General features: G+C 41.5%; 1 protein-coding gene across 1 annotated transcript in view; it reads left to right on the forward strand.

Annotated features, from left to right (window-relative positions):
* Positions 1–12,336, forward strand: part of LOC124776041 (neutral ceramidase-like) — a 247,929-nt gene extending 235,593 nt beyond the window's left edge. The window contains exon 13 of the mRNA XM_047250881.1: positions 12,069–12,336. Within this exon, the coding sequence (XP_047106837.1) occupies positions 12,069–12,336 (268 nt within the window). The remainder of the gene's footprint in view (positions 1–12,068) is intronic.
* Positions 12,337–12,639: the final 303 nt, after the last annotated feature.

Consider the following 12,639-nt stretch of genomic DNA (forward strand, 5'->3'; position numbering starts at 1 on the left):
GAACAAAACAGTTAAACAAAATATGAACGCTGGAGAGGGCGTATTGCTAACAAAAATTTACCTGAACGAAAACTATTCATCGCTCAGCAAAAAATCATCACGATAATCAGTTGATGGGAACTACAAAATGAGTGTCGTAGTTGCATCGTATAGAAAAGCGTCCAGCTCTGTATGGACGAACGTACGACAAGGAGAATCCTGTTAAAATGCACAGATCAACCACAAAAAGACTATTTTTAATAAGTATAGGCCGCATTTCTGTGATTTTTAGTGTGGTGCTGTTGTGTCTAGACAAGACAGCCTAGACACAATGAGAGGAAGCCGACAGGCACGCGCTAAGCCAAAGAGGGTGCATGAGGTCTGAAACAGGATACGTAATGATTGCTATAAAGAAAAGTACGTAGCTTCTGTAATACTTAACTTTAATCCATCCTTTTGTACATCTGGAGATTGTGGCGATACAAGTGAGACTCTTTAGATACATGCAATGTTACTAATGGCGCCTTGCTAGGTCGTAGCCATTGGCTTAGCTGAAGGCTATTCTAACTATCTGCTCGGCAAAGGAGCGAGGCTTCGTCAGCGTAGTCGCTAGCAAAGTCGTCCGTACAACTGGGGCGAGTGCTAGTCCGTATCTCGCGACCTGCCTTGTGGTGGCGCTCGGTCTGCGATCTCACAGTGGCGACACGCGGGTCCGACATGTACTAATGGACCGCGGCCGATTTAAAGCTACCACCTAGCAAGTGTGGTGTCTGGCGGTGACACCACAGGTGCAGTATCAAAACTGACTCATAAAACACCATTTATTTACAATCTCCACTCATTATTCAAAACATGGATTTTTGCCTATTTTAAGTATATTTTATTTAACCGCTCTGCCGGAAAAAAATACTGCAATACCAAGAAGGAATTGTGCTAATAAAAGGAAAGTTGGTAGACGTCTTTCTACATCTGAAAGATGATGTCGCATACGAGTAGCGCTAGCAAAGCCGCTATGAGGATGCCGATCAAATTAGCTTTAAATACACGTTGAAACGGTCGTGAGCGTTACTTTCCTTTGAGATTGGACGTAGTGGGCTGATGTTAGTCAAGAATGCCTTTAAGACGAGAAATACACCATTGTCAACAGTTCACTATTAACGAAGTCGTGTAATAGGGCTACGAGAAGCTGCGTGTTCATTCTGTGATATTTCGGAAAGATTTGGCAAGTTTGCAGCCATTGTACATCATTTCTGGCAGCGGTAGTCACGAGACTAACAATAGGCCAAGTGGCACACAGACAGGGAAGACCAACGTGTTTGGCGTGTCGCTCAGGCACGCCGTACTGCCTCTGCAACAGAAACTTGAGTGGCAGCTGGTACCACAGTTACACAACGAACTGTAAAGAACCGATTACTTCCAGGACCGCTCCAGGCTAGACTCCATGTAGCGTGCATTCCACCCACCACAAACAACCACCATTTGTGACTACAGTGGTGTCAAGCGAAAGCTCATTGGAGGGGAGAGTGGAGGTCTGTTGTGCTTTCGGATGACAGCTGGTGCTGTCTCGGAGCCAGTGATGACCATGTGTTGGTCGGAAGGAGGCCACTTGAGAGCCTGCAACCAACCTGCGTGCGTGGTAGACATAAGGGACCTACGCCGGGAGTTATGGTCTGGGGTGTGATTTCTTATGACAGCAGGAGAACTCTTCTGGTTATCCAAGCGCCCTGACTGCAAATTTGTGCGTGAATGTGGTGATCCGACCTGTTGGGCTGCCATTCATGAACAGCATTCCTGGGGAAGTTGTCCAACAGCACAATGCGCGCCCACATATAACCTCTTGTAACTCAACATGCTCTAGAGAGTGTCAAAACGTTGCCTTGGTCTGCTCGATCATCAGATGTGTCTCCAATCGAGCACATATGAAATTTTTGATGACATTATCCTTAACGTTTGTAGCAATACCCCATCTGATACGGGAGGACAAGCATCGCTCTTTATACACTACTGGCCATCAAAATTGCTACACCAATAAGGAATGCAGATGACAAAAATGGTTCAAATGGCTCTGAGCACTATGGGACTTAACATCTATGGTCATCAGTCCCCTAGAACTTAGAACTACTTAAACCTAACTAACCTAAGGACATCACACAACACCCAGTCATCACGATGCAGAGAAAATCCCTGACCCCGTGCAGATGACAAATGGGTATTCATTGGACAAATATATTACACTAAAACTGACAAGCGATTACATTTTCACGCAATTTGGGTGCATAGATCCTGAGAAATCAGTACCCAGAACAACCACCTCTGGCCGTAATAACGGCCTTGATACGCCTGGGCATTGAGTCAAACAGAACTTGGATGGCGTGTACAGGTACAGCTGCCCATGCACCTTCAACACGATACCACAGTTTATCAAGAGTAGTGAGTGGCGTATTGTGACGAGCCAGTTGCTCGACCACCATTGACCAGACGTTTCCAGTTGGTGAGAGATCTGGAGAATGTGCTGGCCAGAGCAGCAGTCGAACATTTTCTGTATCCAGGAAGTCCCGTACAGGACCTGCAACATTCGGTCGTGCATTATCCTACTGCAATGTAGGGTTTCGCAGGGATCGAATGAAGGGTGAAGCCACGGGTCGTAACACATCTGAAGTGTAACGTCCACTGCTCAAAGTGCCGTCAATGCAAACAAGAGGTGACCACTGGCACCCCCATACCATCACGCCTGGTGATACGCCAGTATGGCGATGACGAATACACGCTTCCAATGTGCGTTCACCGTGATGTCGCCAAACACCCATGCGACCATCATGATGCTGTACACAGAACCTGGATTCATCCGAAAAAATGACGTTTTGCCATTCGTGCGCCCAGGTTCGTCGTTGAGTACACCATCGCAGGCCCTCCTATCTGTGACGCAGCGTCAAGGGTAACCGCAGCCATGGTCTCCGAGCTGATAGTCCATGCTGCTGCAGACGTCGTCTAACTGTTCGTGCAGATGGTTGTTCTCTTGCAAAAGTCTCCATCGGTCGACTCAGGGATCGAGACGAGGCTGCACGATCCGTTACAGCCATGCCTGTCATCTCGACTGCTAGTGATACGAGGCCATTGGGATCCAGCACGGCGTTCCGTATTACCCTCCTGAACCCACCGATTCCATATTCTGCTAACAGTCATAGGATCTCGACCAACGAGAGCAGCAATGTCGCGATACGATAAACCGCAATCGCTATAGGCTACAATCCGACCTTTATCAAAGTCGGAAACGTGATGGTACGCATTTCCCCTCCTTACACGAGGCATCACAACAACGTTTCGCCAGGCAACACCGGACAAATGCTGTTTGTGTATGAGAAATCGGTTGGAAACTTTCCTTATGTCAGCACGTTGTACGTGTCGCCACCGACGCCAACCTTGTGCGAATGGTCTGAAAAGCTAATCATTTGCATATCACAGCATCTTCTTCCTGTCGGTTAAATTTGGCACCTGTAGCACGTCAACGTCGTGGTGTAGCAATTTTAATTGCCAGTAGTGTACAATTTAGAACCAAAGCTCCTTACACAAACTGAATCAAGTTATTTGGGCTTGAAGAAGGAAAAAGTTGAACTCTTTGGTTCCAAAGTCAAAGAAAAGAAATCGTTATGTTTCGCACGCTGGAAAACCTTATGAGATTGGCTGTAGATACACGTCTTCGACAGCCACTTTGACTTCTTTGCGAGAGGCAGTTGTAGGTTACTTCACCGAGTGGTACAACACGCAATTCAGTGAGGAAAATCTCTAACAGCTCAGATACTTTAACGACGATACATAATTCCTACGTAATAAAGAGGCGTTTTTGAATAAACGTCGATAAAACCTTTGTTCACATTGATAAATGAAATTACGTCTCATTCCAATCACATGCACTTCTCTAACTTTCTAGTTTATGACGAAGACGATAGTGAAAACAGTTTACATGACAGAAAGTAAACTGAGGTCAGTTTGGAAATCAGTGACGTGAAAACCATGAGATTAAGCTACTAGCCAAGAAAAAGTAGTCGGCAATCTTTTTGTTTGACATGATACTTTTACCAAATAAGGAAGTCAATATCAATGTCAAGGTGCCAGTTGTATTCACACGACAGTGTGAATATCCAGATATACTTTTCCTTCAGTTTCTCTGAATCGATCTAGGTGAATAATAGGAGAGTTCATTTAGGAAGAACGTGGCCGGTAGCCTTCTTGGCTTCGTCCTGTCATAGCTTGAGGTCCATCTTTAACAATCTCTTCATAGACATGAGGTTAAAAATTAACTTTCTCCCTTGTTAAAATCTTTCTCTAGGACACTTTCAAAATTTCGACAGTTCTGCACGGCACAGTGGAGAAGCACAGGATATTGTTTGTTTACTACTTCTGCAAGAGAGCATGGAATCGTAGCGGAGGGCTTACGGAGAGTGGGATTCCCATGTACCTGCTGGGACCAAGTAAGGAAATGACCTTGCCATGTCTGCAGTTTGTGATGGCACCAAAACAGATTCAAAAAGTCATGGCAATTAAAATTATTCTAATACGCATAAAAACTCAGGATCCCGAGTTTCCTATTCCATAATTTTGAGTTACGCCATATATGTCCTTGTCTTTTTCGACTTCGATTTGTAACAATTCTGAGACTTCCTCATTAATTTAACATTGGAAATTGTATTTTTCACTGTTTTACTATTGTAGGTGTTTCCAGATGTAGTCCATTTTCTGTTTTAATATCTGTAAGGGTGAATCGCGGACAACTGAGTCACAGCCTTTTCTGAAATCAACCAATGTGCGTGAATGAGAATAGTTTGTGTTGCTGCCTCAGAATTTTCCGTGTTTGCGTATTTTTGTATACCAACCGTAGTAAGATTACGCGTCGCGAGTGCAGCATATGACTATCTGTGTTAAATTCACTTTATGTCGACAACAAACTACAACGTGCTGCCGATATATGAGTGCGAACAGGGGTGCTACTCCAAACCAACGACATCGGACACGCACATATATTAAGCACAACAACTGAAGTGACTTCACATTATATTCCCAAAACGTTCATTAAGTCTATAACACAACAGTGAACAACAGGATATCGTAGAAGTCTTAGCCTGTCGCAGTCCAGCTCTAACTCCAATTGGTGAACACTACTATCAACTTTCCAGCGAAGACTCTGCCGTGGTGGTATCCTCCATTGTCGATGAGTGGCGTATCCTTTTTCGGAAAGCTGACTGCAATGAATAGGTGCTGTAACTGCGACTGCAACTGCGCCGGGAGCTGGAAATGGGACTGGAAATCCGACTCGCTCTCGCTGGAACTCTGCCGGCTAAGCCGCTGAGCACGGGTTATATTTTGAGGCGCAGTGACAGTAAGCTCCGCACTATATGCTCCACGCTAGGCTCGACATGAAACTTTCCCACTCTGCTAGCGACCTCCGTGGTAGGCTGCTGCGCCTAGAGACTAGACATACCGTTCAACGAACGTTTCTGGAGGAAAGTCTATCTTGCAGGAGCTGGGATCGCGGTTACAACACTATCGTCTTTCTGGAGTAACAAAGCTATCACTATCCCTGTCGATTTTTAATAAGCAGTGAATTTTATATGTGGAGCTTTAGTAGACTATTCGAATTTCAATATTTCCAGGGATGAAGAGTAAGGTAACAGCTGTATAAGGTTTTACTTTTTGAGTGTTTTTATCAAAAGAACTCATAAGAACTCATTTAGTCAGAACTGCGTGTCAATAATTTCATCGAAATATTTTGATAATGCATGTATAGAATCATAAGGTACAATCTTTTATTTGGTAAAAGCTGAGATGCCAGTAAGCGGAATGAAGACTATAAGTATCTCATTCAGACTATTTTCGGGTTAATGAAAACCCGCTCCAGCTGCTTTTTTAAGATCATTATTAAGTTCGCACTACCGGTCTCGATCTTTATATTAGGCAATTATCAAGTGTATCTGAATCTGCAGAATGCTAGTAAATAATATTATGGGTATATACATATTGTTTTTATAATAGAATACGTGCGACATTGCTCGTATATACATGCAGTACAAGCACACTAATTATACAGATTTAAATTGTGGTGTAGGCAAGCGGCGTCAAATGAAAAAAACAATAGTAGTCAAATGGATTTTAAAAAGTTTTGCGCTATATAACGACATGAGGAAATGGACATGTCTTAATTTTAAAAACATATAGTCCGAAAATGGTTAACATGGTTTACCTTAAAGGAGTTGAATTCTGACGTGTTTTACAGTTATAACTGCATGTTTTTAAAAATGAAACCTGAAAGTAGTTATGTGGAATTAATGACAGTGTAAAACAGTTGCAATGAACGAGATGTCCAAGTCGAGAGGAAACTTACGATCTCTAATGAGTGAATTTAGAACCACTGGGAACTCGTGCGCATCTTCGAATATTTACAAAAGTATGTTTACAAACAACTAGGGGCAGTTGCGAACTGTCGGAAAAACTTTAAACTTGATTCTAATATCACCCGTTTTTTCGCCCACATTTATTATAAGACATTACCTGCACTTTTTAATCTATATGTGTGTGTTTATAGAATGTAATGTTGCCAACTGTAGAAGAGTGTTTATCTCCCGTCTGTTGTTTGTGTTGTGTGTGTGTTTTGACATTTTTCATTTGTTTTGTGTGTGTGTGTGTGTGTGTGTGTGTGTGTGTGTGTGTGTGTGTGTGTGTGTGTGTTTGTGTGTGTGTGTGCGAGAGAGAGAGAGGGAGAGAGAGAGAGAGAGAGAGAGAGAGAGAGAGAGAGATGGAGAGAGAGTCATTAGTTAATACTCTGGTTCTGTTTCATATTTCTTTTGTTATATTTTGTGGCTAACATGATCCGGGAGTTATTGCTCATATTGTTTGGACTTAATTACTTTTCTTTTCATTGCAAGGACTCTTCGTATGTGAAAGTTTTCTTGTACTGGTAGTTGTGATTCTTCACTCTAATAATTTTCATGTCTTGTCTCGTATGTTGAACATATCAGATTCAATCAGACTTGCAAAATAAATATTGTAGTTCCCAGCAACATTAATGTTAATGTCAGAAACAACTCTTTGAGAGCACAAATAACGAAGTCATTTGCAGAAAAAACTAGGTTAAAAATTAAATCAAATCGCTTTATACTAAGGAATTCGTGCTTAACATAATGTTATAAGATGTACATCTCGAGTTATCTGCATTTATTAAGAACCCTGTAGTGGTGATCAACATAACACAAAAAAATTTAACACATCACAGCGAGAACACAACAATATACACAGAACAGACACAGGCGAAAAATCAGAACACTCACAATCAAAAATAACCAGAAAGAAAATCACAAAAAAGTACAACACACCCACCACCACAAATGTCACCCAAAACTAATAAAGATACAGATACAGAATTAACAGAGAAAGAGACACAGATATTACAGAAAGAGCGCAAACACAACATCAGTACAAAAATAGATAACCGCTACATAGAAAATCTGATTGCAAAAACGAAAAGCGTCATCACAGGGGAAGATAAACAAAAAAAATAGCGCTGTAACTATTGGGCTAACACGAGAACTTATGCATAAAGAAATAAACAACACATTCACCAAGTCAAAGAATGAGTAAAACAGGAAAGTTCAAACAGAAAACAACATCATTAAGAAATTAAAAGAAAAACCACAGTCTAATAATGTTATAATCACAAGAGCTGTAAAAAATTAAAAGAAAAATTACAGTCTAACAATATTATAGTCACAAAAGCTGATAAAGAGAACAACACAATACTGATCAATAGAGAAAAAAATATATAGAAAAAACTAAAGATTTTATCTCCTCTAACAACATCTCAAAACTGAAATACGATGCAGCAGCACGTTTCCAGACATACATAAAAAACAACCTAAATCACATCAAACACATAATCACAGTTAAACAAAACCAACACATCACACAGTGGAACCCAAAACCACCAACACTCAGCACTCAACCCAAAGGTCCCAAACCCCTTATTCCGTTAAGGCCTGTGATTAATTTCATGATAGGACCATTATACCGTGTGGCAAAACACATGAAAAAATCATAATGCAACGTTTTGAAATGAAGAACAGTAGAACAGTAAAAAACACAAATGAACTCATAACACAAATGAAAGACTTACACATTCCACAGACAGCATCACTCATCTCTTTCGGCATAGAGAACATGGACACCTCGATACCTGTTGCATACATAATAAAACCAGTTGAAGGAAACTTACTGACACACAAAAAACTACCTGCAGATAATATTAATGAAGTAACCAAAGCTCTCAAAGCAACCACATCCCAAAATTACTTCCAATTTTAAAAGAGATTTTACTTACAAAGAGATGAGTTTCCAATGGGATGCGCAGCAACAGGAACACTGGCAAACATATTCTTCAACCACATAGAAAACACAATATTTGGTACAGTCATCACAAAGAAAGGATACAAATTTGTTAACTGGTGCAGATATGTGGATTACATATCTGTATGGTAGATGAACCAACAGAGAAAATAGACAAAATTCAAGCAGACATAAACAATAAATATAAAAATATTCAGTTCACCACAGAAAAAGAAACACAAAAGCAAATAAATTTCTTGGGTATAACAATAAACAAAGACAGTAATAAAACTGACGAGCTATATATTGTTTGAGTTCTTCAGGAGATTCGGTTGAAGCCTGTGTTTGTTGCAGCTTCCTGAAACTAAGTTACACAGTGAAAGTAAAATATCCGTTCGTGTAGCTGATATCACTGTAAGTTGTCGCTTTTTGCAGACAGTTCGACATCTGAGCTGTTAGCTTTCTAAAACGGCGAAACTTTATTTTAGTGCGACGTCACTTTACACTTCTGGTTTATTTATTGTTTACTAGCACAAAATTAAATATTTTCTCTATTAAAAATCGGAATCATTTTATATATTTGCTTGATAAAGAAATTGCGTAGCAATACACGTATATTTGCTCTACGATTTCGGTTTTATAAAACTGCAGCCATTTCCTGCATTTGCTCATATAAAGAGATTGTGACAGTTCATGAAAGAAAAGTGGTCCGTAATCATAAACCACACAAACAACCGTTATGTTAGTGTACGGAGTGCGGGATGAAAGACTGGTTAAATATCTCTAACACTCGTTCCGTTGGTGTGTAGAGCGCGGGAAGAAATACTTCTTTAATACCTCTGTAGTCGCTAACCTTGACTTAGAGGGCCTTACCGGAGTGATACGTGAGGGATGTAGTATTTTACTAGATACCTGATTCAAGTAAGTAGTCTTTCGCGAGACAGCTGGCGTCTTACCTTCAAGCTTTGGTCAATTTACGTTTTTTCATTACCTTCGTCGCGCTGTCCCAAGGGTCGCACAAACTTGTGATCATTTTCATGTCGTCCGAATAACATAAAAATCATAACAATATTTTCCGACCCCGCTAGGTGATACGTGTCAGCGTTAATGAAAATCATAAGCTCTTCCAGAAAGATGCTACCTTCATGGATTTTAGAAAGGCCTCCACTCACCAACTTGGTTCAAATGGTTCAAATGGCTCTGAGCACTATGCGACTTAGCTTCTGAGGTCATCAGTCGCCTAGAACGTAGAACTAATTAAACCTAACTAACCTAAGAACATCACACACATCCATGCCCGAGGCAGGATTCGAACCTGCGACCGTAGCGGTCACGCGGTTCCAGACTGAAGCGCCTAGAACCCCACGGCCACACCGGCCGGCTCACCAACTTGTCAGTAGCTTTGGTGAAAATACGTCTTGTTTTCATACCATCACCAACAACAAGGTATTAACAGCCGCTCGCAGCTCCTCCACTTTCCCTAACAGTCGACGGACTCACGTCGCTGAATCCAGCGATAACTTTATTAACTGATATTGCCTACCCGGGCTTAGAGCAGCAAGGGATTTCATTCGTCCCTTCATTTGTTCTGTTTGCGTCATGTACCACTTTCCAATCGCTGTCCGACACTCGATTTACATATCAACACCTACTAAAGGCATGGAAACTAAACTACAGGTGCAAATTTTCTTTTGTACTCACATAATTCTGCATGTACCTGCAACAGCGTTCCAACCTCAGCAGAAAAACTGTCAAAAAACCGCACATCCTTCTCTAAAGCAGGTCAGCAGTGACGTGAAGGGAAAGAAAGACTTAACAGCAGTCCAGGGTTTTCTGGCATCCTTTGTGATGCACTCAGAGGAAACATTACACGTGGCGAATTTCCACGCAACAAATTTTATGAAAGCTGAATGTTTGAAGCTTGGTGGTAAACGTGCATATTCCAAGCCAGAGATGTGGATAGAAAATTAGGCTGAGAGGAACTGCATAAAAATTAATCTGCGAGTTAAATAGATGCGTGTGAGCAGAAACTTTTTTTAGCAGCGAAATATCTAGTGCGTGGGAAAATAGGGTTTCGATTTTAAGTTTCAGAAAGTGCTAATATGCAAGATATACAAAGCAAGTATTGAAATTGTAAGACCCAGATACTCCATGCAATTCAGCGAAAATGGACTCTCAAACCAGAGCAAAACTGAGGAATGACGAAGGAAAAAAAAAGAAAGACAAATTTTCTTGGAAAACCGCTGGAACCGGATAGAGATAGAAAGATTTTTCCCATCGACTACGCCGACAAGGAGTAATGTAGAGACAGGAACATAAGCTAATATAGTGCAAGGACAGGGAATAAAATCGCTGTGTCTTTTTTGAAAGGTACCTTTTTAGTATTTACCTTATGTAATCTAGGAAAACCAGGAAGCACATTGAGCTGGGTGACTGGATTGTCATTTGAAGCTCCCATTTTCCTAATGTGTCCAGTTTCTTATTACTGCACTTATTGAAAAAAAGATCGGAGAAAACCGGTCCACGAAATAAATTATTCAGTATTTTAATAATGAAAAGAACAAAATCAAATGGACCAGTGACACTGAAAAGTACCTCTCTTCAGATATTGAAGATATCCTAGCCGGATAATAAATACAGAGCAAGAAAATCAAACCGTCTCAGCCATTTTGGAAACAAAGAAGTTTCAGTCGTGAAGGAGCCGTCAGGGATTGATAAAATCAATCTTAAAATGGATAACATGTAAAACTTGAATTAGCGATTTCACCTGTCATTGGCCAACTCCACATCATAAGAGGAAGCAGTAGTTTACACACAATTTCACAGAGAAAAGTGCATTAACAGGCATTCCTTTTGTGATTTAAAGATGGCCAGTGATGCTCTAGATCAGCGGTTTCAGTTTTAAATTTTATGTTATTGTGCCCGACACCTGCAGCCATTTCAGAAATTTTCGCTGAGAGACAACAGAAAGAAAGTGTGATTAAGAGTTAAGAAGAAAGAAGAAAAAGTCCTAACGGAAAACGTAAATAATTCATCTCTTTGTAGTGACTGAACATTTTTCGGTGGAGGACCAATTGCACCTGAAATCATTAATTAAGTTTGACATGTATGGTTTCTTTTCCTCTGTGTGTGTGTGTGTGTGTGTGTGTGTGTGTGTGTGTGTGTGTGTGATAAATGTAACACGCAGCACGTAGTAAGTCAAATATGTCTATAACTTATTTTTCAGCATATCTGTCAAAAATAGTTAACCGAAAGAGACTTTAATGGGGACTGAGTCGAGATGTTACATGAATGAATTCCTGGGATACTAAGATCAGAAAGGATGACGGCAACGATAGCATTTGTGATGCTGAGGACGAAAACAACGTGAAGTACATTTATGATTACAGTGAGGCTGAGGACCTTGAGGATCAGCAGAATTATGAGGATGACGATGCTGAGGATAATATGAGGAAGACGTGAATATGGAAAAGATAAGAATCACGAGGATGAGGGCGGTATGGATGACGATAATAATGATGGGAATGGTGAGGATGAGGATGATTATGGTGATGTAGTGTATATGAAAGTCCAGGCTGTTGGGTATTGTATTAAAATTTCAAGCAAGGTGAGGCAGAGTGATGTGTTGGAGTGGGTGTGGCTTAAGTATGCACTAAGCTTTTTCCTCTCTGTTCACGTTACTTTAATGATAATAAGTTACAACATATGGTTTCCGGCAGGTTCCTCTGGCGGCGGACGTCCACTCCACTGGGGATGAGCGAAGCGACGGTGGTGTGGTCGGTGCCCGACGACGTGGAGCCCGGCGTGTACCGGCTTCGGCATTTGGGCCACTACAAGTATATCCTCGGCGGCGTCTTCCCGTATTCAGGCAGCTCGGAGCCCTTCACAGTGAGCCCCCATCTGCCACGGTCGCAGGCGAGGCCACCCATCATTAGGCTGGTTTGTGTGGCTGACGGCTCCTGCCAGCAGGTCCACTCCTTGTTCTGAGCACAAGTGTCAACTCCCACCACCACAAGGTAACAGAGGAGCGAGCCATCCTCTGTGCCATCTGGTGGCATCCAGTTTCCTCTGTGTCAACCGCTTTCGACTTTGCATACCACTGTACCCCCAGCCTGCGTCTGTCTTCAGTGACCCTGCTTCTTGATATCTGGTATACAGTGGTGTTAGTTTTCTTTGTGTGGACAAGCTGATGGTGGTTACACGATGATGTATGTAGCAGGCTCTCGATCATCCGTGTTAATGAGGACACTAGACTGCAGTGGTTACTGAAAGACATGGATAATCCAAAAT

This window comes from Schistocerca piceifrons, chromosome 2 (genome assembly GCF_021461385.2).
Source record: "Schistocerca piceifrons isolate TAMUIC-IGC-003096 chromosome 2, iqSchPice1.1, whole genome shotgun sequence".
Taxonomy (NCBI): Eukaryota; Metazoa; Arthropoda; class Insecta; order Orthoptera; family Acrididae; genus Schistocerca; species Schistocerca piceifrons.